At 38.7% G+C, this 25,098-nt stretch overlaps 1 protein-coding gene across 1 annotated transcript in view; it reads left to right on the top strand.

Moving 5' to 3' along the window:
* The window catches only part of LOC136880344 (ubiquitin carboxyl-terminal hydrolase 50), a 199,804-nt gene that overhangs the window by 168,781 nt on the left and 5,925 nt on the right, over nt 1-25,098 (top strand). Inside the window, exons 12-14 of the mRNA XM_068229180.1 lie at nt 13,030-13,093; nt 17,966-18,104; nt 18,184-18,264. Of these exons, the coding sequence (XP_068085281.1) occupies nt 13,030-13,093; nt 17,966-18,104; nt 18,184-18,202 (222 nt within the window). The 3' untranslated portion in view covers nt 18,203-18,264. The remainder of the gene's footprint in view (nt 1-13,029; nt 13,094-17,965; nt 18,105-18,183; nt 18,265-25,098) is intronic.

Here is a 25,098-nt window from a genome sequence, read left to right as displayed (position 1 = left end):
GCATCTAAAATGCATACATTATAGTAATCCAATTAATAAAGCACTTGCACATGGGAGCGAGCATAGATTTCTCCTCGTCTTTGAATCGTCCTTTTTTTCTTTCTTTCGTTGCGTGAGGTTATGTTTACCAGTGAGATATCCGAGTGCATTATTTGAATACTGTAAATGCACCTTCTTGGATACATTTTGGAAATAGTTCTTTTTTCATGGCATTTGAAAGGTATAGACTGTGAATCAAGGTTAACTGCATGCAGTAACGGGCCTTAGAATATTTTGTAACGCGGCAAGGGTTGGTAATTCTGAATTGCGAATTGGCGGTTAATTCGAAATCACGTAATGCGAAGTCCGATTTTTGAGTTCCAACGACTTCGAATTAACGAGGTTTTACTGTATACAGTAATTAAGTAATGATAGACATATATTTTCCAAAGGTTGTAATAGGAATTGAATCATGACGGCAAAGTGATATTATTGAATGCAGAAATTTTGTCATGGAACTGGAGTGTTTATCATAAGGGATAGGTCAGGAACTGTCAGAGGGGGGTATTCATACTGGTGGAAAAAAGAATTTCTAAGGTATGAAAAAGTTAAGAATGAGAAACATAACATTCTAGGTGTAAGACTTACAGTATCCCTAAATATAATAGTCAACTTGATGTTTTTGGGGTGTACAGACCTGGCAAGGCTGGCGCTGATGCTGATGCAGAATTATTTGTTATGATAATCAGCTATGTGGGGGAATGACACAAAAGGAACATTATTGTAGCAGGTAATCTGAATTTACCAAATGTTGACTGGGAAGGGAGTAAGAATGACAGAAAGCACAACCAACAAATGGTGAAGTAGTTCATATGAATCAGAAAGTACTGGAACCAACTAGAGGGAAAAAATATTCTAGAGGTGGTGCTAATAAAACCAGATGAGAGAAAATGAAGTGATAGATGCTGTAAGTAATCATGAAGCAATATTGGTCATTGTTAAAAATAAATGTGATAGGAAAGAATGTCATAAAAATAAGACTATTTATAGGGCAATACCATATGTTTGATATGAGAACAAACCAAACCTCATGGTGCAACAGCCATGAAGAGCCATGGCCTACCAAGCGACCGTTGCTCAGCCCGAAGGCCTGCAGATTTTGAGGTATCATGTGGTCAAACCAAACCAAACCCCATGACACTACAGCCCTTGAAAGGCCTTGGCCTACCAAGCGACCGCTGCTCAGCCCGAAGGCCTGCAGATTACGAGGTGTTGTGTGGTCAGCACAACGAATCCTCTCGGCCATTATTCTTGGCTTTCTAGACCGGGGCCGCTATCTCACCATCAGATAGCTCCTCAATTCTAATCACGTAGGCTGGGTGGACCTCGAACCAGCCCTCAGGTCCAGCTAAAAGTCCCTGACCTGGCCGGGAATAGAACCCGGGGCCTCCGGGTACGAGGCAGGCACGCTACCCCTACAGCATGGGGCCGGCGTATCATGTGGTCAGCACGACAAATTGTCTCGGCCATTATTCTTGGCTTTCTGGACCGGGGCCGCCATCTAACAGTCAGATGGCTCCTCAATTGTAATCACGTAGGTTGAGTTGATTTCGAACCAGCCCCCAGATCCAGGTAAAAATTCCTGTTCTATCCAGGAATCAATCCCGGGGCCTCCAGGTAAGAGGCAGGCAAGCTACCCTTACACCACAGGGCCAGCGTTTGATATGAGAGGCATGGAGAAATTTTAAAAAGCAACTCTGATCAATAGAAAATAGTAAATAAAAATGTAAACAGCTTATGAGACGTGTTTAAAGCAATTGTTGAGGAGCATTAAAACATGTATGTTATATTATAAACCATTATACTATAAAAGGGAAATAAATAAGGAGGGGGTAGAAAGATAGAGTTAGAAGTGGTTGCATGGTAAGGAGGGATTGAAGGAACTTACTAGGAAACTGAATTTAGCAAAGAAGTCAGCTAAGAACAACATAATTGGCAGCCATATGAATTTTAGAGATCAGTGGAAAGAAATGTATAGGTACTGTAAGACAGAAACGGGTTAGAGAAGGACATTCCAAGGATCAGTAATGAACAAGATAAGTGTATATGGAGGACTTACAGAAAGCAGAAATTATCTAGTCATCAGTATGTAAAGTTTGTTGGATATAAGGATAATGATCAGACAGAGGAGGTGAATATTACGGGCAAATTTCTGCAATTTACCTAGGATTGAAAGCTATGGTTGAAAGCTAGAAAGGCAGCTGAGATTGATAAGATTTCTGGGACTATATTAAAGGCTATGGGTTGGTATATATTGCCATATCTGAAATACATATTGAACCCTTGAACTTACCATTCCATCGTTGGTTAGCCACAGCTGCTACCGTAGAGCAATATTGAACTCTTAAATCTTGGGTCGTTGCGGGAAGAAATTCGGTCACGATCTTAACCAAACGATGGGGTTCAGAAGAGAGCCTAACTACTTGAAATAAAGAGCAAATATGTGCTTACTAACTTTTATTAAATTCGAAATGGCACGACAACATTGTTATTTTAATATAAATCCTTGAAATAAAAAAAAATTATAAAATAATTTATTATTGAATGTTTCAAACGCAGTCACATTGCACAGCGTTGATTTATTTCTCACAATATCGAAGAGTTGCTTTGGGGAAAGTAATAAATTAGTGGACAGCGAAACTGAAAAACTGAAAAAGGAAAGACCTGAAAACCAGGCACCTATTACTCCAAACGAGAACTGAGAATTAATCCACACGATCCGTGGAAAATCTGACTTGCAACAAGTAGAACGCCTGATTTCCTCTCAATTAAGGTTATCCACCAGTCGAATACCCTTACGGATACGGAACACCCGCCGAATGGACCCTTAATCGAACCAAATTGACTATCAGTTGCTTTGGATAGGTTGCGAAATATTATGGGAAAGCATGGTGTTCACTACGAGTTAACAGCATCATTTACAATTGAAATAAAATTCCACCATGTATTTGTCATATCATGACACCCTTAAGTGATAATATAATCCCGATGCTAACTGTGCATCACCCAAACAACTGTTTGGAAGGAACCAACAACAACATGATCCGCGAGGATCTTACGTTACGTCGTTCTGAAGGAACAAAACTGCAAAATGCAGGAAACACTTATTCATCACGCATTTAGAAGAAATGCCAAACACTGAAGTTAATTAAAAAGTGGTAAATCACTTGAAAAGTATTAATATCGAACCGATTTTCAGGTTAGAAATGGTTATGTTACGCTTAATAAAATTACCAGTCCACATTGAAAAATACAACAAACTTAAGGAATTATTTCCTTTTAAAACAATGACTACCATTCTACTTATTGTTTGTCCCAACACACTACCTATAAAGTTATCACTTAATCGAATTCAACTACGTATATAAATGAAAGAACGATAAAGATTGAAAATAAAAATAATATTACTGGCTGACGAATCGAAACCACATTTGCAACTCAAGTCTCACACTAATACATTGAGTGTCAATATGCACACTATCAAAACGAAACGGACGTCAGAACGACAAAACAATTAAGACCGTAAAATAAAATTAACATATCGAAGTCATTTAAACTCAACACGCATGGAGAATTACAGTAAACTGTTCCATCACCATTTAGAAGAAATCCAATGTTGGGCAACCCTCATTCGCCGATAACGGTCCCGTATCTTAGGGAGCACCTTCCAGCTGTTGGAGCTGCGCACAAGTTGGCCTCATTATTACCAATCTAACCCTCTTCATATTTCGTAGATTACTGCAGATGCTACCTTCGCCCAGGTCACTTCGCAAAAACAAAAAAAACACATCTAATCTGAGACTTGAGTATGTACAGCTGACATCCCAGACCTATCGTCGGGCTCACTTAAAATCTGTACATCCTAACACTAATCTCTATGTACACGATACCCTCCTAATTCTGTCGTCGAGCGTGAACTAGGACGTCTCATCAGTATACTCCAAGGATAACATGTGACGTCCTAAATCTATTGTCGGGCAGAAAATGGGTCGTATTACACTTCTCCTGGCATATCAGGCGAACTAGCAATTTCAAACAAACTCTGACATTTCAATTGTAAACCTGGTCAGACTAATAACACACAACGGAACAACGTCTCTTACTATTACACAAACGCAAGTCGGAAAATGAAGTAAGTCTCTATCTCGTTACAAAACGTGAACTCGAAAAATAAATATACGTGACGAACAATCCCCCAACTCAAACACGATCTCAGCATGCGCAATGAAGTTTTAGGGAAGAAATATAATAATTCCCAACACACGTCTACCATTTAGTGGATGTATTCAAAAATAATAATCATCACTACCGCATTGGAAACCCTCAAATCGCCTACCATCAATTTCAAATATTTATATCTATGACTATCCAATGAAACGAAATTCAATAAATTTACATGGTCAAACAACACCATCCGTGTATTCTAAATGCTCTTTTATCCTTGAGGTCACATTATCTTAATATTCATACTGACTTTACGTAACTAGTCACTTGACTTTTACTACCAAGACTTTTAATCTTTACTAGAATCGTTTTCACTTGGGATCTTACTAGAAATCTACGGTGCCTCACACAGTAGTCGTCTCAATTTTCGGATTGTTAGCGGAAAACACTACAGCCTGCCACAATACAGCCTGTCACACACATCCTTCCTCGGCAAACATAGCCTTTCTCAAAACTCATTCTCCTCGCCTTATCCCAGCGGTATTACTTAAAATCCAGGCTCCCTTTCGCCTTCAGTATTCCTATCACTCTCATCACCACATATATAAATTCTTCACTCTCAATCCATTTTTCTTATATTTCCAAGACCCTTTTCACATTTCGATCCTCTTATGAAAACAATAACCATTATAAAATACACCTCTTTATTTTACTGTTACTACAACTTTCGGACCTCGAGAATACAAGAACACACCGCGATTTTCCGTATCATCGACATACACGATGTCACAAAATTTTTACTTCCCGTGAATAAAACACAACTCTGTCCAATTTCACTGGAATTTTCTAAATGTCTGCGATCCTTGTAAAACATACTTGTTAAATGCACTTTTAACATAGGAAAATTTTTATCCCGCGGTAGACATTATTATTATTATTATTATTATTATTATTATTATTATTATTATTATTATTATTATTATTATTATTATTAATTTCGACAAAACTTCTGAATTCAAACGATATTTGAACTTAAGACATTCGCCACAACTATTTTACCATTATTGCTTTCCTAATTTTCCTCACTTTGGACAATATCTCGTAGAACATTAATACCAGATTTAAACGTCGCATTTTACAGTTTCTTGACGTGAAATTTTACAAAGCTAAAATTTTCACACGCTGACCAAAATTATAACACTTCTCGCCTGATAATTAAAAATATCAACCCGACGCACGTCTTGAAAAAATTGGTTGGGACAAACAAATAAAATCTAACTACAACATAATACAAAATATAGACAGACCTGCAATTGACGTCATCTCCAGTATTCTGGCTACATTTGCCAGCTGACCTCGTGCTTAGCCGCACATTGGTACAGGGAACATCATTTTCTCAAACATATCTATCTTACAAATACTGCCTTTTCACACGTTATTAAATGACAACACAAATCACGCACTTTCTTGTTATAATTTGTACACCAAACCTCCTTCGTTCTGCAGTCAACTGCGACTGTCTCCCTTCTCCCCAGAGTCGGGTTTCTGTCACCCTAATTTTTTTTTCTAGTTGCTTTACGTCGCACCGACACAGATAGGTCTTATGGCGACAATGGGACAGGAAAGGGCTAGGAGTGGGAAGGAAGCGGCCGTGGCCTTAATTAAGGTACAGCCCCAGCATTGTCACCCTAATATAACAGGTGTTCAACAGATAACGAAATCAGAACTACTCTGACTAGCTTTCCAACTCCCTTAAGACTTTCCAACACACACGAGGTGATACAATAAAAATCTGCTATGTACTTTAACAGACGCCTATGCTTTCACAGTTTGTCGGCAAAAGTTCAGAAAATTTCTATCACCTTCCCTTTCTAACAGAAGATGTGGACCTCAGCTACGAACATGTACTAAGTTATTTGTAGATCAATCTTATACAATTTTCTACAACTTTCCGCTGCTTCAGAAACCAGACCGACACTGAGAAATATGCAGAGAGGGGTTTCTTTTATAGTCTTAGGAGTGACGCTACTCACACCACTAAGCTTGATTACGTAATCTGCTAATTTCGCGTCCAATAGACCGATTTTCATGAAACTTGTTCCAGAATTCCGGACAGACTTGCGATTTATTTAGATGTTAATCTCATAATTTTACCACACTCGCAACAGGTGAAATAAATTATTTCTGCCCGGGCATTTCGCGGATTTTCTTCATCCATTGACCTTGGCACGTGAAGCTAGTCCACTGATCTGACGCTGATTTGTACTTAGGCTTAACTGCTTTTATATTTTACCCTGGGGGTTCTGTCTTCACATAGGTTTTAAGAATAATTTAGATTATTTATTTCTGTATTTACTGTGTTGCCAAAATCTCTCGTTACGCAGAATTCCGTGAATTTGAAGAATTGTTGTGTACTCGACGTCCACCGAGGTGTCGCGGTATTTCACGAGCTTACCGCGGGCGAGTCCGTTCCCACGCGACAGCGAGGCTCTGGAAGCGCAACATGGCTGCTCTCAAAAATAAAAGTAGCTTGTTATTTGAAATATATATTTTCTCACCGTAGAGTTATGGGTTCAGTATCTGATTATAGTTTTCATGAAGGAGCAATACAAAATGAATGGAAAGGTTGCAATAGTAGCCCCAGTGTACAAGGAAAAGGGTAACAAACATAAAGCAGATAATTACAGGCCGGTCAGTTTGACATGGTTTTTTTTTTTGTTTTGTTTTTTAGCGCCGGGAAAGCATCCTTTCTGATTGTATCAGACACATTTGCAAAAGTATTAACTGGTTTGATAGAAGGTAGTTCAGTTTTAGGAAAGGTTATTCGCGTGAAACTCAACTTGTGGGATTCCAGCAAGATATAGGGGATGTTTTCGATTATTATTATTATTATTATTATTATTATTATTATTATTATTATTATTATTATTATTATTATTATTATTATTATTATTATTATTATTATTATGTCATTAGGTATTACCTTTAGGAAGAAACGTGGCAGGTAGCTGGTGTATTTGTAGCCCAAAGTTGGCTGTATCGAAAGAAAGAAAAAAAAAAAAAGGAAAATAACAATAATAATTTAAAAACTCAGTATATCAGGAAATAGAACCTATAACGGATTTCATAAGAAAGAAGATACGGTAATATAATTCTTTGTTCATCTGTTTAGAACACCTCAAGACAGGTTAATACGCAGAATTTTGGAAAAGCTTTGGAAACGAAAACAACAACCTGTCTGGATAAAAGAAATAAAAGAAGACACGAAAGAATTAGACATAACACTGGAGGATTTAAAGAATAAACAAACAAAGTAAATAAATTGAAGAATAGTAAAATTAGATTCCTACCAAAATGTGATAATGGAGAAACAACTAAAAGGGTATTTTCAGAAGAAGAAATACTGGAAGAACAGAAAAGAAAAAACCATAAAACATCGTAGAAGACCAGACAGAAATTTACTACAGTGGTCCAATGCGGCCATAAAAGCACAATGATAACTTTTCAATTTTTTAAAATTAGAGAGTTCTTGTAAAATGTTATTTTAGTGATAAATGATCATCTAAGGGATTGTCTCGAGAGGTGAAGACAGTGTGTAAATTCGCAGAATTTACTACAGATGAAATATCTTAACCCACATTCCAACCTCTAAGTCCGAGATTCACTCCCGTAGGATTCATTAAGCACTTATGCAAAAAGTGTGGATGTTGTCCAGATGTTAATTAAGTAGGGCAAATAGTGGGAATTTTTTTTAAATGTATGGTTATTCAGGCTGGTTTTGTTATCTTTTTTTTGCAATGTAAATTTTGATTGCTTCTTCAGTATTCAAGGATTTACTTCTATTTTTGATGTGCAAGATGTTTAGATCTGTGTTGATGTCTGTGAAATGATGTGAACTGCTTTATCTGCTGAATATTGATTGTAGCTGATTGCATTTTTGTGTTCTTTGTATCCTGTGTAGAAATTATGTCTTGTTAGGCCTATCTATGTGGTACTGCAGTTAGATTCTTGACACTTCAGAATTTGGAGAATGAGTCTTTTTTGTTTAGGTTGCATTTGCTGATGTGTCTTTGTAGTGTGTTGCTCATTCTAAAGGCTTCATTTAGACCTTTTTTGAATATGTTAGCTATTTCTGTGTGTTCTTGTTAACATAGTTGAGAGCAATGTATTTTTATTTTTTCTTGTGTGGTTTTTGAGTGTTTCTTTTGTTTATTTAATAGGTTATTTACCAGTGGCGTATCCTGGAATCTCCAATGAGGCATGCAACTAGTAACCATGCAGTTAACACAATGTATTAAGTAAATTTCAATTCTACTCACCCTAATTACACTGTAGGTGAACTCGAGCCAAACAGTTTTACTGTAAGTTTCTGGACTGAACGTGCGTACACAATTCTTGTTTTCTGTTTTTAAATTTACGAGGGTCCGCCTCTGTGGTGTAGTGGTTAGTGTGATTAGCTGCCACCCCCGGAGGCCCGGGCTCGATTCCCGGCTCTGCTGGAACGGGGTCCACTCGGCCTCGGGAGGTCAACTGAGTAGAGGTGGGTTCGATTCCCATCTCAGCCATCCTCGAAGTGGTTTTCCGTGGTTTCCCACTTCTCCTCCAGGCAAATGCCGGGAAGGTACATAACTTCAGGCCACGGCCGCTTCCTTCCCTCTTCCTTGTCTATTCCTTCCAATCTTCCCATCCCCTGCAAGGCCCCTGTTCAGCATAGCAGGTGAGGCAGCCTGGGCGAGGTACTGGTCATCCTCCCCAGTTGTATCCCCCGACCCAGAGTCTGAAGCTCCAGTACACTGCCCTTGAGGCGGTAGAGGAGGGATCCCTCGCTGAGTCCGAGGGATAAGCCAACCCTGGAGGGTAAACAGATTAAGAAGGAGAAGAAGAAGAATAAGAAGAAGAAATTTACGAGGGAAGGTAGAGGTCTCCCGGCTTTAACTATTTGAATCTTTTCATCAAACGAACGGCCAGTAAATGGCTTTTCAAACTGATTACAATTATATCCGTTTTAGACTCATCCATCGTTAATACCACATGTGCGCAAAATATAACAAAACACCGAAAACACAATGAATTAACTTACTAGTTAGCCACAACTCAAGCACTGGAGGTAAGTCACCCCAGTGGCATTGGTCAGTTTCGTCACATTGGGTTCTCACCGGGGGGTAAAGATGCCGACTTTCTCCAAGCTGCTAACAGATGGCAGACGGTAGCACGGGTATGGGGTGACAAATTCTGACCAAGTTTCAATTGCAGCGACATCGTTCGGAGGGTTTCAGAACTACGTCTGCCACTGAATGCAATTTTAAGACTGAATGCCTTTCATCCTTAACTCCTGCATTCGCTGTCTCTTCCTTCCTAGAGTGGAGTAGACGGCGAGACTACACCAGCACCACACGTAGTCAAGCAACGGAACCAATACAGTTGCGCGGACCTTTTGAACTTCTCAGAGATGAAATCGTTAATATTTGACTTGAAACAACCTAAAATCGTACATCAGACAGTTCTTTGTGTTATAACGCATGCAATGAATGCCTTGCATTCAAGGAGAATACGCCCCTGTTATTTACCATGTATGGAGTGTGGTTGTTTTCTTCTGTGATTTGTTTAATTATTTGTAGGTATCTCTTTCTTGAAATCCATTGTGCTCATTGGTATAGAAATAGCTCTGTGTACAAATGTTTTCAGTCCTGTCTGCTACTTTGTGTGTATAAGGGTGGTTCAATTCATTGTCAGTTTAAGCCAAAAAAGATGTAATTTTTACACAAGATAAAAAGATCACAAAAACACTCTTGGATACAATCGACATTCAGCCTTTAAGAGCACATATATGGCAGTTTACACCATTTCAAAGACATTGACAAAGATCTAAAAATCTTACACATGGAAAGTAAAAGTTATTCCTTGAATATTAAAGAATCAATTGCAATTTACATTGCAAAGAAGATAACAAAACCAACCTGAATGATCATACATTTTTTTTAAAATTCTCTCCCTATTTGCCCTACTTAATTAACATCTGGACAACATTATGTGAAAACAGTGCATCAGTACCCTGTATCATTTTGGAAATATTTGTGATGGTAATTTTTGATGATTCATCCTGTATAAAATTCAAACAAAGTCTGTGTGTGTTAAATTTGTTCACTTATAATATTTGAGATCCACTGGACAGAGATTTTTCTTCAGTTTTCGTTTTTGTCTAGAGCAGTGGTCTGCAAACCTATGTTGTGCCCCCCTTATTTTTCTTTCCTTCCTTTCTTCCTTCCTTCCTTCTACTCACACTTTGCACCAAAAAGAAGGAAGAAGAAGAACATACAATATCTTCTGTTTAGACCTACTTACCTAATTATTATTAATAATACAAATATAATAGAAAGCTTTGTTGCTGGCTTCCTGTGCACATCAACACTTTTTTCATTAGCGCTTAATGAATCCCACAGGAGGTAGGTCTGGAATATGGGTTAGCATATTCTTATCTGTTGTAAATTCTCTGAATTAACGCACCATGTTTGCCACCCGAGATGATCTCTTAAATTAGCATATCACTAAAATAACTTCTTACAAGAACTAGTTCAAAAAATACAATAATAATAAATAAAATTAACAGTATAATAGGCAGAACATTAAATACTCATTAAGAACACTGATAGTTGCTCTTCATGTTATTTGTAATGACATTGCTAGTAAATGTTGGAACACACTGTTAAAATTTGGAAATGTAATATTACATATTTTCTCAAGCAATGGCTATTAATATGAATATAAATATTTATCATAATAACCCAAGAAATCCAGGAAGTCATAACAGATAAGTGGTTTATTTACACAACATATTGGAACATGCAAACCTGTATTTTTCTCCCACTAGGCCCTGTTTTTGTGAGAGGCATGTTGTTCGACCATGGTACATGATATCACAAGCTGTCCTTTAGTTATAATAGAGCCAAGGTTTGAATTTCTGACTTTGTATGTTTATTACTGTATCAGAAGTAGATGTTAACATAATGTTAAGCTGTTGAAACTAAATACAGTAATCATCTGTGAATTTTTACTTTATTAATTTTAATTATTTTAAAATACAAAAGGTCTGACTCCTTGGCTGAACGATCAGCGTTGAGGCCTTCGGTTCAGAGGGCCCCAGGTTTGATGCCTGGCTGGGTCTGGGATTTTGATCGCATCTAATTAATTCTTCTGGCTCGGGAAATGGGTGTTGGTGGGGGCGGTACTACCACTTCTACATGTTACCGACTTTTAAATCATTTTCTTGAAAGAAAAACACCTGACCACATTAGATTTTAGCCTTTCTCTGAGGGGGGTGGGGGCTGCGGCCCCTCTTGCCCCCGGGCATGGGCGCCCTTGAGATGGACATTTGAATAGTAATAATAATAATAATCATATGACCTCAGCTACCGTGTGCAGACATTTCAATTTGACGCCATCTGGCTGTTTGCTTATCAATTTCGACGTTCCGTTTTACTCTAGGCCCACTAGATGGCAGACCGAGTAAACCGAAACTCTTTTGGGCGTCTATGGCTGAGATTTAATGAATTTTGTTGGGTAAATACCAAATGTATCACCAGAGATCTTTTACATGCCGGCATCATACGACATGGAGTATCGAATGGACTTTTTTCCGCCCTTCAAAAATCCTACTACCTCTGCCGGGTTTGAACCCACTATCTTGGGATCCGGAGGCCGACACTCTACCATGGATCCACAGAGGCAGCTATTTGAATAGTAAAAAGATATAATAATGGAATGATGAAAATCAGCTGGAGTAAAAATGTAAAACAACTACTACTACTACTGCTGCTGCTGCTGCTGTTGTTGCTGCTACTGTTACTCCTCCTCCTCCTCCTATATCTGCCAAAGAAAAGTAAAAACAACTACTACTACTGAAGGTGCTGTAATGTTATCTGGAAAGGAGGATCAAAAAAAGAAACATCAGTATAACCAAATCACAGTGAGAGGCAGCAAAACATTACCGCACACTTTAGCCAGTGCTGCCATAAAGGAGGAATGGGGAAATGCTTGCTTTATTGTCGAGTGGCAAGGATAGAATGTGCAGTCATAGCAATCAGATTTAGTATATGAGTGGAGTTCCTGTTTAGAGTATGTTATTAGAGTTGCATTACTTGTTGAATGCTGTTTTTGTTATTCGGTATGGTGACAGATAGTATAGGAAAAGTGTTTGGTGAGCGAATAATAATCCATGTACTCTGGCCCCCTTGTCCCCCCCAATTTAAATGTCTGATTTTTATTTGTGGAGAACTTAATAATGGAAAGTGTACAAGAATAATCCATGTACCTACTCTTGAAGCCTTGTAGAAAGAAATCGTATGCCTGATAGGTGAGATTTCAGGGACAGAGATACGAGTGTTTCGGAAATTTTTGCACCAATGCAACATTTGAATCGAATATGATCGATGTCTTTTTCAAAAGCTGCCTTGATGAAAAGTAATATCTACATTAGTTTTCAACTTCATTATTATCTCTTAATTAATAATTTAGGCCTACTGTAATTAAACTGAATGCCTGCCCATGCTGCTACACCTTACTGGTGAGTCTAGCAATGGACTGTGAGCAATTTGTTCCCCCAACGCCCCCTTGCATAGTGCGGTAACTTTTCCCTGCCTCTCCCTGTATTATAGCAACATCTATACTGTGTATGGAATCTCATACATCTTTAGTGTAAAGTTTATAAGAAAATGTAGTTTTCAGTCTCCTAGAATTTCATATCCTTGTGTTATGTCATTCAAAGTTTTTTCTTGATCTACTACATCTTTATAAACTGAATATTCTTTCTTTTCATTCTTGTGTTGGCAGACTGCACAGGTGAAATATGAACTGAAGGGAATTATATCACATACGGGAGAGACAACAAACTCAGGTATGGTTTATTGTATTTCCTTAATTATTTATTTATCTAATCTTTCAGAGTTTGAGGGAGATAATTTGGATACTCTCAGAGGACAGGAAGTAAAGTAGATCTCCATCAAACAATGTACAGGATACAGTAGGTGTAAAAGAGGTATGGGAAAGAAAGAGGGAATTGTTGAGGACAGATGATCTAATGTTTTAAAGGGAAGGACATTGCAGGCTATGAGCTCGATTCAGGGCAAGATTTCAGGACAGGGGTCTGTGAGAAATTAGTACAACTCACTGCAAGTAGAACAGCAGAGGGAAGATGAGGAACAGGGAACAGTTGCTGAGAAGTGTGGAGTAGGAGGAAAGGATAGGTAGGAAAGGGAAGTGTAGAGTAGAGGATAGGAAAAGACAGGTGGAACAGGGTCATGGGAGGGAGAAATGGGAGGAGGAAGTAGCTTCTGAAGCCGTCAGGAAAGATAGGGCTGACCAGGAGGGGAGGGGATCAAATGAGGTGGATAGGCTTGAGGCTCTGATCATGGGGGATTCCATTGTTAGACATGTGGGGAAAGCATGTGGATGAATGGGAAGCAGGGTAGAGTGTTATTCAGGAATTTGGTTAAGGCAGATGTTGAGGAAAGTAGAAGAGAAGGAGGAGGGAAAGGAGAAGGTGGTAGTGTTTCACATTGGTACGAAAAACGTAAGGCAGGCAGGTAAAGTACCAACATAGTTGGGGATGTGTAGGATCTGGTAAATGCAGCACGGGTGAAGCTTAAGTAAGCGGAAATTGTTATCAGTGGAATACTGTGTAGGAGGCTGATTGGGAATTTAAATGAAGCTATGGAGTGGGTATATGGGAAACTGGAAGTGAGATTTCTAGATCCTAATGGGTGGGTAGGAGATAGGGATCTGCGCCCAGATGGCCATCACTTAAACCACAGTGGTACATAGAAGTTAGGAAATTTGTTTAGAAGGTTGATAGGAAGGTACATTCGGGGAAACAGGGTGGTGTAGGAAGCGGTGATACAGGTACAGGGATCTAGAAGTCAAGTAGGGACAACATAAAAAGTATTAGTGTTGAAATGTAGAGGTATTGTAAAGAATAGAATCAAATTAAGCAATTTAATAGATACGTACTTACCAGATATTGTAAGAGGAGTTGAGTCATGACTAAGAAATGATATAATGGAATGCAGAAATTTTCTTACGGAACTGGAGTGTGTATCGTAGAGATAGGATAGGAATGATATGAGGGGGAATATTCATTCCGGTGAAAGAATAATTTGTGAGCTACGAGAAAGTTAAAGATGACAAACATGAAATTCTAGGTGTAAGGCTACTCTCTACGGATAATAGGCAACTTGACGTCTTTGGAGTGTACAGATCGGGAATGGGTAGCACTGACACCGATTCAAAATTATTTGATAAGGTAATCAGCTATGTGGGAAACAATATGGAAAGGAACGTGTTTGTTGTGAGTGATCTCAATTTACCAAATCTCAATTGGGACGGTAATGCAAAGGACACGAAGCATGACCAACAAATGGCAAATAAGTTAATATGGGAAGGACAGCCGATCGAGAAAGTGACGGAACCAACTAGAGGGGAGAATCTCCTGGATGTGGTGAGATCTATAGAGAAACCAAAGCAAAGTAATAGATGGTATTAGTGATCATGAAGCTGCTGCTGTTGTAGTTGAAAATAAATGTGATAGAAAGGAAAGTCTTAAAAGTAGGACTATAAGGCAGTACCATATGGCTGATAAAACAAGCATGAGGGAGTTTTAAAAATTGGTGGAAAACTGTAAATAAAAACCTTAATGGACTCTGGGATGGGTCTAAAGCAATTGTTGAGGAATGTGAAAATAGTTTGTACCTTTCCAGGTGGTAAGGAATGGTAAATATTCGCTATATTATAACAGAGAAGTAAAGAGACTAAGAAGGAAGTGCAGGTTGGGAAGAAATTAAGTTAAGAATGACTGTTGAAGTAAGGAGAAATTGAAGAAACATACTCAGAAATTGAATCTAGCAAAGAATTCAGCTAAGGATAACATGATGGCAAGCATAATTGGCAATCATACAAATTTTAGTGAAAAATGGAAGGGTACGTATAGGTACTTTAAGGCAGAAAAAGGTTCCAGAAAGGACATTCCAGGAATCAGTGATGAACAAGGGGAGTGTGTATGCGAGGATCTTCAAAAGGCAGAAGTATTCAGTCAGCAGTATGTAAAGATTGTTGGTTACAAGGGTAATGTCCAGATAGAGGAGGTGATTAATACTAAAGAAGTATTAAAATTACCTATGATAACCACATTTACAATAACAACATAACACTACCATCCACCACAATAACACACAGTTACCTACACATGGCAGATTCCGCCCACCCTCATCTGCCTTACAAGGGCTGCACTCAGCAGAAATAGCCACACAAAATTATTATTATTATTATTATTATTATTATTATTATTATTATTATTATTATTATTATTATTATTATTATTATTATTATGATGTAAAACTTGTGGGTTATGCTGATGATGTGGCTGCTGTGATAGTAACCCGTAACCTAGAGCTGGCTCAATTTAAATTGAATCAGGTGATGCGACGTGTCAAAGAATGGATGATAAATCACAAGTTAGAACTCGCAGATCACAAAACGGAAATTGTCCTCCTGACGAGGAAAAGGATTAATACTGTTGTACCGATGCAGATTGGACAGATAGCCATCGAAACAACTAGGAGCACAAAATATCTTGGTGTAACGCTTGATACTAAGCTTACATATTGGGACCACATCCAACGGGTAACAGATAAGGCAGCGAAAACCATGACTGCACTGAGCAGACTCATGGGAAATATCAAGGGACCGATATCTAGTAAAAGGCGGCTTCTCATGTCAATTGTTCAATCGATACTGCTATACGGTTCGGAAATTTGGGCTGAATCGTTAAAAATTGTGAAATATCTGAGAAGAATTGCGGCTGTACAACGGAGAACAGCTTTACGAATTGCTTGCGCATATCGCACAGTATCAGAACCCGCGATTCTAGTAGTAGCAGCAGTAGCTCCCATTGACTTGTTGGCCTTCGAAAGACAAGAAATTTGGCTCACACAAGAAGAGCTAGGAAGGAAAAGGGCAAAGGCTTTGGCTCATAGTCGCAGAATGCAACGATGGCAAACAAGATGGGAAGATGATTCTAGAGGGAAATGGACGAAAAGACTGATACCTTCTCTGGGCGTATGGGTTGCCCGAAATCATGGTGAAGTGAACTACTATCTCACACAGTTCCTGACAGGTCATGGATACTTCCGAAAATTTCTTCATAGGCTAGGGCTAGCAACTAGTCCGGTGTGCATATACTGCGGCGATATCGATGACGTATCACATACTTTCTTTGTGTGTGTTCATCGGCTGCCACAAAGAAGATGCTTAGAAGTTATGCACGGAGAATTGACGCCAGAAGGGATCGTGTCAGTAATGCTACGAACTCGAGAATCTTGGGACCAGGTAGCAGTCTACGTAGAAAATATTCTGCGTCAGAAGAAGAAGGACCTGGACGATTACGACAGATAGTAAAGCAGAAGAAGGAAGATGAAGCACAAGATGCATTAAGCACGACATCCGCCCTGAAGTAATGCGAGAGCGGTTCCGGGGCGGAGATAAACGTCGTGGGAAAAGGGAGTGTGGTTTTTAGTGGGTAAGAATCTCCACACACTTGTTGAGTGCGGACCCTCACAAGCGTCTTATGAAAGATTTTCCACACTCCCTCGCAAAAAAAAAAAAAATTATTATTATTATTATTATTATTATTATTATTATTATTATTATTATTATTATTATTATTATTATTATTATTATTATTATTTCCCTCATGGTCCTTCTTATTCTTTCACTGTTACCTCCATTCATCGAAGTGTCTGACCTCTTCCATTTTCCTTTTTATTAGTGTTAATAGAGTATGATTGTACTTATTCCATACCACAACTTGAGAATCCCTTGTCTAGACTTTGAAACTAGGTCATAAACAAATAATAGAATTTGCCAACTTATAACAATAACTTATAACAGTACCACAGCCAGCCAGATAGAACAAACTGCCGTTCAACAACCATGATGAAAATATTAGCGACAGGCACACTGTCGTACCAACAAATGTAGAGTTACCTTTAGAGTAAATATAAGAGTACCTCAAGCCACCCTGTATTCCCAATCATTTAGCCTTCACTTCCTTTTAATTTCAGTCTTCATTTGTCGTCCTGAAATTTTCCGAAGTTTTACGAAGAAGCGGCCATACCCAGCTTTATTTCCCCCATCAGCACGTTCTTGCAGAGTTGTCAACAAGAATCTTGATAAAACCCAGTGCATAGGACGGTGAGGGGTCCAAAGCAACATGTGCAAAATATTAATTTCCACAACCACCTGTAGCCCCTGAACAAGGATGAAACATCTAGAGAGCACAGAACTAGAAATTGTGCAGATCACAATAGAGCTTGGAGGACAGTTTCCAGCAGTTCCAACTAAACATCACCAAAGGCAAGTTCCTAATATAGTGATATAAAAAACCGAGTGAGTTGGCCATGCAGTTAGGGGCGCAAAGCTGTGAGCCTGCATTTGGGAGATAGTGGGTTTGAATCCCACTGTTAGCAGCCCTGAAGATGGTTTTCCATAGTTTCCCATTTTCATACCAGGCAAATGCTGGGGCTGTATCTTAACTAAGGCCATGGCCACTTCCTTCCTACTCCTAGTCCTTTCCTATCCCATTGTTGCCATAAGACCTATTTGTGTCAGTGCGACATAAAGCAACTTGTAAAACAAAAGTGATATAAAGATGTGGACTGGATTTGTACCTATAAGTTTAAGAGGATTTATTTTTCTTGTCTTTATCCTGTTTAAGGTCATTATACAGCCAACGTACTGGACTCTTCCTCAGGTTGTTGGTACCACTGCAATGATATGCATATTAAAAGAACTAAACTAGATGATGTGCGCCTTGAAGTTGCCAGGGATGGATATATGTTTTTCTATAACTTAAGGTCAGTATTTAGATATAAATTTATAGATAATATACATAATTTTTTCTAAGCATAACAGGAAAATAAATATGATTCATAGTTTCTTCAACAGGAGCTGACCAAGAATTTCCTGGGAAAGAATGTCTCTTTATGTTAGATGAAGCCTAAGTGGAACAAACTAGTAAGCATGATATAAAATTAAATTCAGTAGTTTGGATTTAGTTGTAAATCTTATAGTGATAGGTATCAGTTTTGACAGACTGGAAAACTTACAGGTTATATGTTAAAAAAGTCTATCTGAAAATAACATGGCTTCCACTGTATCAAATGTACAGATATATTGGAATATAAACTGGAGAAATATGGCTATTCCACCTACTGATAACTCATTAATACTTGCAGCAACAAAAACAACACTGTCATTTTATTGGATGTACATTATTATTATTATTATTATTATTATTATTATTATTATTATTATTATTATTATTATTATCATTATTATCATTATTATTATTATTATTATTATTATTATTATTATTATTATTATTATTATTATTATTATTATTATTATTATTATTATTATTATTATTATTATTATTATTACATATTCAACTTCAGAATGTTATGCCTTTCAGCATTCAGTCTGAATGAGTCTGTGAATTAAGTCAACACCTTCACAATCCTCAATTTGTAATAAGCACTGTGGCCTCATTAAGTGTCATACCTCTTATCTTTAAAAACTGGTTTAATCATCATCACTTTGGTCTCCCTCTACTTCTATTACCCTCCATGACAGAGTACATTATTCTCCTAGGTAACCTGTCGTCCTCCATTCATCTCTTATGACTGCACCACCACAGCCGATTTACAGCTTCATCCATAAACTTGGCTGTTATCTCCTAATTCCGAGTACTGTACCCTACTGCCATTGTCCCAACAGTCTACATCAGCAATCATTCTTGCTACTCCCATGTCAATTACTTCTAAATTATGAATATGTTATCCTGATTCCCCCCCCACGGCTTTAACTCCCATACAGTGAAGTCAGTCTGAAAACAGACCGGTATAAAGACAGTTTCATCTGGCAGCTGACTTCCTTTTTACAGAATACTGTTTATTGCAAGTGCGAGCTCACTGTATTAGCTTTACTGCACCTTGATTCAATTTCACTTACTATAAGGAGCATGCACGGTACTGGTAACAGAGCACTCTGGCGGAATTCAGAGCAATACTCCTGGTTGAGTGCATCCCGAAGAGGTGAATACTTGTACCACAATTACAGCAAAAAATATAATTGCATTTTGTCATCAAGATATGAACTAGTGCTATTGAAGTTGTAATGAAATGTAAGTTTGAGTACATACACTACCAAAATAGTCATAAGTCAACAGTGAATAAAGCACTAAGCTAGCTGACTCTGTCCAAGTGTTACAAGTTGAAAGACTGTTTCAAGCTGTAGTCAGTAAAAATTTTCAAATTCTTTAAAGTTATTTACGAAAAGACTAAGTAAACAACTGACTGGGAATCTGCCACCTGGGTGATTTTACCTAAATGCATATCAGTGGTGACTGAGATTAGCTTCCTGAATAAGGGTGATGGAAGTAGTAGAAGAAGAAGAAGAAGAAGAATGTGAATTCATAACACTTAGGTTTGCAATTTCCCTGTTGCTATTTCTTGATGGATACAATATTTTTGCATCTGTCTCTTGTCACAGGCCAGAATGAAATGTAGCTCAGGTAAAAATACAGCCACCTCCCCAGCAACCATCACAGTCGCCAGCACAACACAGCAGAGAGTACTTTGACGATGCAACAGAAGATGACTACTGCAGCAGTAATTGAAACGTCTGGTAGGAATGAGAGAAGTAGATTATGACAGAATAGCCCAAAAGAATTTTATCATACAGATGTTCAGCAGTATCTTGGGCTGAAAAAGTACAAATTGCAGATGGAAAGCAAGGATCTCTATGAACAACAGGACTTTTGAAATGTAAATGGTGCAGTACTACAACTACAGCTTATAAACAACAATTTGGAATATGACTTTCATGAAGCCATAGTTAAAAAACCAATGATGACATCGAACCCGAATGCTGTTTCTTCTCTCCAGAACGCATCAGGACCTTTCTTCAAGATACATACAATGAAACAGGAACATTTGTGTAAGCTTTGACATAATCTGTAGAAAATAGTTGGAAACCAGCATGAACATGGCAAGAATTATTGAGAAATTTACCAGCAGGAAAAACGGTAAATTGGAGTTAAACTTTTGTCATTAGCAGGTAAGACTTGTAGCATGTGGATTAATTTCTGCACAAACCACCACTGTATGAGAAAAAATGAAAAACCACAGCTTGTTTCCAGTCATTCGACTGGAGCAGGAATGGAAGGAATGAAGCCCCCATCTAACGGCGAGGATAGAAATTTGGCTGGCTGTCGAAGTCTGTCGCACTCCTCTGGGGCAATGATTAATGAATGATAGATGAAATGAAATGATATTGGAGAGTGTTGCTGAAATTAAATATGACAGCAAAAACCGGAGTACCCAGAGAAAAACCTATCCCGCCTCTGCTTTGTCCAGCACAAATCTCACATGGAGTGACTGGGATTTGAACCACGGAACCCAGCGGTGAGAGGCAGGTGCACTGCTACCTGACCCAGGAAGGCTCTACCACTGTATGTATGCTTCCATAAATCTTTACAGATTTCTTCATCTACAAGTACTGAAAATGTAAAGGTGACGATTGTGTTTTGAAAATAAGATAATACAATTGTGTTGCAGGATTTTAAATTACACCTTAGCTTGCTGCAGGTTGAAAAAGTTGGCAAAACTCTATGAGAGGAAGAATATTGTACAGAATGAAGGTTCTTCAGAGGCCATCACATTTTGGATGTCAGTTATATCATTCCTCCTGAATTGTGTCTCATCTGACCACAATATGAGGCTAATAAAGTTGGACACATCACAAAATCTATGCAGCAGCCACTGAGAAAAACAGAGCCATTTTCCTTCATCCCCAGGCTGGAGTGCTTGCACAGGTCATAAATGAAATGGGTATAACCCATTCTCATATACTTTGTGATATGTTAATTTGAGCTACTGCTTGGCAAGGCTGTTCGAAGAATTGGCTGCACTAACTTGAGAACATCCTCTTTTGTTTCAATGTTCCATCCTTCATGCCCACCTACTGATCTCCCCCATGTTGTTCTGCTCACGTCTGTGAGCTTGCCATTTATTTGGAACATAATGTCAATATTCCCTTACAGATGCTAGGGGATTTCCACCCAAACTGTACACATAATGAATATCAGTGTATTTTTAAACATCACCATCATACTCTGCATTCCATATGAAATAGGAACTATCTAGTTCACAGCATACAGCGAAAGAAAGGAGAGGGGAAACTCTGTTCCACTGTGTCTTATATGTGACGTGAACTAGGCTGCTGCAAGTATAGCAAATTGTCATGTTTATGTGTACGTTTTCAATAAATGTGTGGCCATCAATACATACACATTACAATGGGCAATGGTCGAGCAGCATGGTGGTAGCTTCCACAGTAGTCAATGTTGAATCAACCTGTTTCATTTGCTAGAGGCAATGCATCATGATGTGCATTTTCCTCCATTTTTGATAAACTGATATTAACAAAGAGTAGTAGTGTATTGGACCAAACTTCTTAGCTTACTATCCTACCTATCATTGCCCATGACCTCCCTGCATTTTGCCATAGTGACTCCAAATAGCCTACGCAGTGGGCTACACGGTATGCACTAGCCATGCGTCTTGGTGGGTGTGCTAGGTACCAAGTGATGAGCCGAACTTAGCACACAGGGGCAAAACGCTGGCAACCAGGAATGAGTTAGCTGGAAAAATTTATAATGTCCAATAACGGGCCATTTATCTTGGTATATTATATCAGTAGTGAAGACCCAAGATGTCATAGTTTTAAGTAAACCTGGAAAAGGTAGCTGATACAGAATTATTTGATAAGATAATCAGCTATGTGAGAAACGACACAGAAATGAACATGATTGTAGCAGGTGATATCAATTCACCAAATGATAACTGGGAAGGTAATGCAAATGATAGGAAACATGAACAACAAATTGTAAATGAGTTAATTTGGGAAGGAGAGCTGAATCAGAAAACAATGTAACCAACTAGAGGGAAGAATACTGTGCATATGGTGCCAGTAAAGTCAGATCAGCAGATACTGAAGAAGTATTCAGTCAGCACTGTGTAAAGATAGTTGGATATAAGGATAATGTCCAGGTAGAGGAGGTGACTAATACTATTGAAGTACTGAAATTTACCTTTGATAATAAAGATAGTTACAGTAAGGCACATAAGTTGAAAACTAGACAAGGAGCTGGAATTGATAACATTTTGGGGATGTAATAAAGGCAATGGGTTGGGAAATAGTACCATATCTGAGGTACTTATTTTATTACTGTTCACATGAAGGAGCTCTACCAAGGAAATGGAGAGTTTCTGTATTAACCCCTTTCTACAAAGGGAAGGTTGATATACATAAAACCGATAATTACAGGCCAATCAGCTTGAGATGTGTTGCATGTAAAATCTGGGGAAAACATTCTTTGTGATTATATTAGAAATCTTTGTGAAGTTACTGACAGGCTTGATAGAAGTCAGTTTGGGCTGAAAATAAGTTATTGTACGATTCCAGCAAGATGTAGCAGATATTTTAGATTCAGGAAGTTAAATGGGCTGTATCACTATTGACTTATCTAAGGCTTTTGATAAAGGTAGATCATGGGAGACTACTGACAGAACAAACGGACAATTCAACAAGGCAAAAGAGTGACTTAATGGGTGGCAAAATTTTTGGAAAACAGAATTCAAAGAATTAGAGTAGGCGAAACATTGGATCATGTAATGATTAAGAGGGGAGTTCTCAAGGCAGTATTATTGGATCTTTGTTTTCTTCTTGTTGTTTGAGTCATCAGTCCATGGACTGGTTTGATGCAGCTCTCCATGCCACCCCACCCTGTGCTAACCTTTTCATTTCTACATAACTGCTACATCCTACATCTGCTCTAATCTGCTGGTCATATACATGTCTTAATCTACCCCTACCATTCTTACCACTTACACTTCACACACTTCTTACCACTTCACACACTTCTTACCACTTCACGCACTGGAGGTCAACACCGACCCAACCTGATATATATATATATATGCAGAGGGCTGTAAGAAAGAGGACATCCTGGCTATACTTGTATTCTCTGTGAAGAAATGTAACGGATTTTTCAAAACTTCACTCCGTTTCCAGAAGCACGACAATAGAACAACATCTAACTGTCTTCACAAAAAAAAAAAAAAGTATTGCCTCCAACCAACCAATATTGTATTAAATATGGTTGGAACCACACTTACAACTAAATTATTCCAAGTTTGAATCTATGTACATTTTTAACAGAGAATTCCATTGTATTTGTCGAGTGTATTTTAATACAAGGTGTCCGGGTTAAAGGTATAATAATACAAAATTTAATAACTTGAAAAATAATGGGGATATTTATTGGCGGTTTGTTTCTACAACTAGGGTAACTCAAAATGTTTTCTGTGTTCGCTTGCAGTGGTGATGGTCCCACATCATGCACAACTGCATTGTTCACGAGAAGCGCGCCAGTAACAATGTGGACTTCACAGCATAAGGTGTCCTGTGTGCTTTTGCTCGCAGAGTTAAAATCCATTACACTAGTACAACGTAGAATTCGGCGTGAGTATGGACTGTTACAAGTGATGATTTTCCCACTTACGTAACAATCATGCAATGGCACAGGCGCCTTCAAGAATCTTGGACCTTGCAGTCGATGTCGGGCCGCCATGCTAAGCACGAAGTTTCAGAGGCTACTATTGATTTAATTCGCGAGTCCTTCAAGCAGAGCCATCGTAAGTCAATTTGACAAGCAATTAGGCAGTTACAGTTACCTCGTTCAACAGTGCATGATGTTGTCCACAAAAGGTTGCGCCTACGGGTGTACAAACTGCAGCTTTGTCAGAAATTCAAACCTCAGGATTGGCCAGTACGGAAGACATTCGCAGAGACAATTCTGGCAAAAATTGATGGAAACCAGGCATTCCTCAATTCGGTCTGTTTCTCGGACGGGGCTACATTCCATATTTCCGGCACGATAAACAAGCACAATTGCCGCATATGGGGATCTGACCCCCCCCACATAGTGATAGAGTTGGAACGGGACTCTCCAAAAGTCAATGTGTGGTGCGAATTGTTGAAGGACAGGGTTATTGGCCCATTCTTCTTTGCGGAGCCTACAGTTAATGAAACACGTTACCTAGACATGTTGGAGCAGTATGTTGTGCCACAACTTCTGCTTGACGTGATCTTTCAGCAAGATGGTGCACCATGCCATTATGTGGAAGTTGTGAGGGATTTCTTGAATCGAGAGTTCCCAGATCGCTGGATTAGGAGAGGTAGTCCATCAGTTGCTTGGCCCCATAGAAGCCCTGACATTACGCCACTTGATTTTTTTCCTGTGGAGGTTTGTCAAGAATCAAGTGAACCAGACACCAATTCGTGATCTACCACATCTGGGTCATCGCATTCGTGCAGCTATCGCAAGTGTTACGCCTACAGTGCTAGAGAACACTTGCTAAGGAGTGCAAGTGTAGGAACTGTGGGTGTGGCGAGGCATTGAGGGGTATGAGCAAGGAGTTGGAGAATTTGAGAGAGATAATTACGATTCTCACACAAGACAGGAAGAAAGATAGGACTTCTTCAAACAATGTACAAGTTACAGTAGGTGTACAAGAAGGAGGGGAAAGAAAGGGGGAAGTTGTAGAAGACAGGTGGTCTAATGTTCTAAGGGGAAGGAGACTGCAGGCTAAGCGCTCTATTCAGGATCAGAATTCAGGACAGGTTCTGTGCGAAATCGGTATGAGTCGCTCAAGGTAGAACAACAGAGGGAAGATGAGGAACAGGGAACTGTTTGTGAGATGTGTAGAAGAAGAAAGGATGGAA

The sequence above is a fragment of the Anabrus simplex genome, chromosome 1, assembly GCF_040414725.1.
Source record: "Anabrus simplex isolate iqAnaSimp1 chromosome 1, ASM4041472v1, whole genome shotgun sequence".
NCBI lineage: Eukaryota > Metazoa > Arthropoda > Insecta > Orthoptera > Tettigoniidae > Anabrus > Anabrus simplex.
This window is presented reverse-complemented; position numbering and strand designations above follow the sequence as displayed.